This window comes from Euprymna scolopes, chromosome 2, assembly GCF_053919585.1.
Source record: "Euprymna scolopes isolate OS-2025 chromosome 2, ASM5391958v1, whole genome shotgun sequence".
Classification (NCBI taxonomy): Eukaryota; Metazoa; Mollusca; class Cephalopoda; order Sepiida; family Sepiolidae; genus Euprymna; species Euprymna scolopes.
This window is the reverse complement of record NC_136483.1, coordinates 25190690-25192576: the sequence shown is the minus strand read 5'-3', so window position 1 is coordinate 25192576 and position 1887 is coordinate 25190690. Positions and strand designations below refer to the sequence as shown.

Sequence of the window (1887 nt, the reverse complement as noted above, 5' to 3'; positions counted from 1 at the left end):
CCTTTCCGACAATGCTGCGCAGAGAGATGCCATGGTAATTATTACAATCACCGCGATCACCTTTATTTTTGTAAAGCGTTGTAATGTTGGTGTCACGCATCTCTTGCGGAACCGAACCTTCTTCCCAGCACTGTAGCAGAAGTTGATAGAGATGATCAAGGAGAACTGTATTTTTGCCGGCCTTTATGATTTCAGATGGAATGCCATCACCACTTGGAGCTTTACCACAAGTAAAGGTTCCAATGGCTTCTGTGAGTTCGTCAGGGGAGGGGGATACTATACCTCATCCATGACTGGCAGGGGAGTGATGCCTTCAATTGCTGAGTTAGTGAAGATATTTTCATGTGAGTATAGCTGCTGATAGTATTCAGATCATTTGCTTTCCGCAGTGTGTGATGATGTTGCCTGATGCTGACTTCAGTGGTGCAGTCTTCACTATACTTGGGCCAAAGGCCACCTTCAGTCCCGTATACATCCCACGAGCATTTCCGCAGTCAGCAGAAAGTTGGATGCTGCTACATAGGTTTAGCCAGTATTTGTTGGCACAGCATCTGACAGTCTTCTGGGTATCACTTTTGACCTTCCTGAGTGCAGCGAGTGTCTTCTCGGAAGGGTCTCTTTTATGCTTTAAAGCACAACGCGCTTAGCTGAGATAACTTGCTCTAGTTCGGTGATTCCTGCTTAAAACCAGTCTGGATTCTTCTTCTCCTGCTTACCAAAGGAGTTGTAAATGGCCTTACGAATGTGTCCCCATCTCTCTTCTGCTGTATTGGTTGGACAATCTTTTAAGACTTCCTATGCAGAGTCTGCAATGCGCGCATGTGTTGGGAAAGGCTATATTTATGAGGGGTCGTCCTTTTTGTTTGGCATTGTGGATTTTCTTAGGCTTGATACAGACTTTAACTGCAACTAGCGTGTGGTCAGTATCGTAGTCTGCACTGTGATAGCTGCGAGTATTCCGGGCACAATTTAGCGAGTTTCGTCTGGTAATGATGAGATCCATTGGTGCCAATGGCGGGACCAAGGGTTCTGCCAAGACACTCTGTGATATGGCTTTGTTAGGAAGAATGTTTTTGTTATGCATAAGTCAATGAATATACACAGCTCGAGGAGTCTCTGTCCATTTTCGTTCATCTTGTTGATGCTAAAATGACTGATGCAATGAGGCCAGGAGTCACGGGCGTCTCCAATACGGGCATTAAACTCATTGAGGAGTTTATCTGAGGCAGGAATTGTCTTTATGGTGCTCTCCAGCTCATCGTAAAACTCGTTCTTTACCTCAGCACTGGAGTTAAGAGTAGGAGCGTATATACTCAGGATATTCACTAGGCCTGATTTGCTGGAGAGACGCCTAGGGAGGATTCTTGGCGTGCCTTTGAATGGAAGTTCAACTGCGGACAGTAGGCTGTTCTTCACTGCCATTCCAACATCGTATAAACGGGAATCCTCTGGTTCCTTGTCTTGCCAGAAAAATAAATCCTGTTCTCTGATTCTGCCACTGTCTGCGCGTATTATCTCCTGCAGGGCTGCAATGTCACTGTTGAGCCTCTTTAACTCATGGTTTATAATATGATAACTTGTAGAGGATTGGAGAAACCGCAGCATAGCAATTTTTTAATGGCACGGCCGAGATAAGGTCGGTGTTCTGCTCCTCGGCATTTATTCTTAGAAATTTTGCTTCAGTATCAGCGTCGATACATCGGCCGTCAGACCGAAGAAATCGTGCGTCAGGCAGGCAGTTTCAACTCAAATTAAATTGACATAACACCGTATTACGCTGAATATGCTTTATTAACTAGGTAAAAAAATCTGAAACAAAACAAAAAAAATAAGGGAATTAAAATTTAGATAAACAAAAATAAAGTAATAAATAAACATATATACATA

The 1887-nt window shown here is 43.6% G+C and overlaps 1 protein-coding gene across 1 annotated transcript; it reads right to left on the bottom strand.

Annotated features, from left to right (window-relative positions):
* Positions 1-969: 969 nt before the first annotated feature.
* On the bottom strand, positions 970-1605 carry LOC145303367 (protein CFDP2-like). The gene has a single exon (XM_080144702.1). The coding sequence runs from the start codon at positions 1603-1605 to the stop codon at positions 970-972; it is 636 nt and encodes a 211-aa protein (XP_080000828.1).
* Positions 1606-1887: the final 282 nt, after the last annotated feature.

What these genes read in the sequence shown, in the direction of transcription:
- LOC145303367 (XM_080144702.1), bottom strand. Translation starts at nt 1,605, where the DNA reads ATGCTGCGGTTTCTCCAATCCTCTACAAGTTATCATATTATAAACCAT.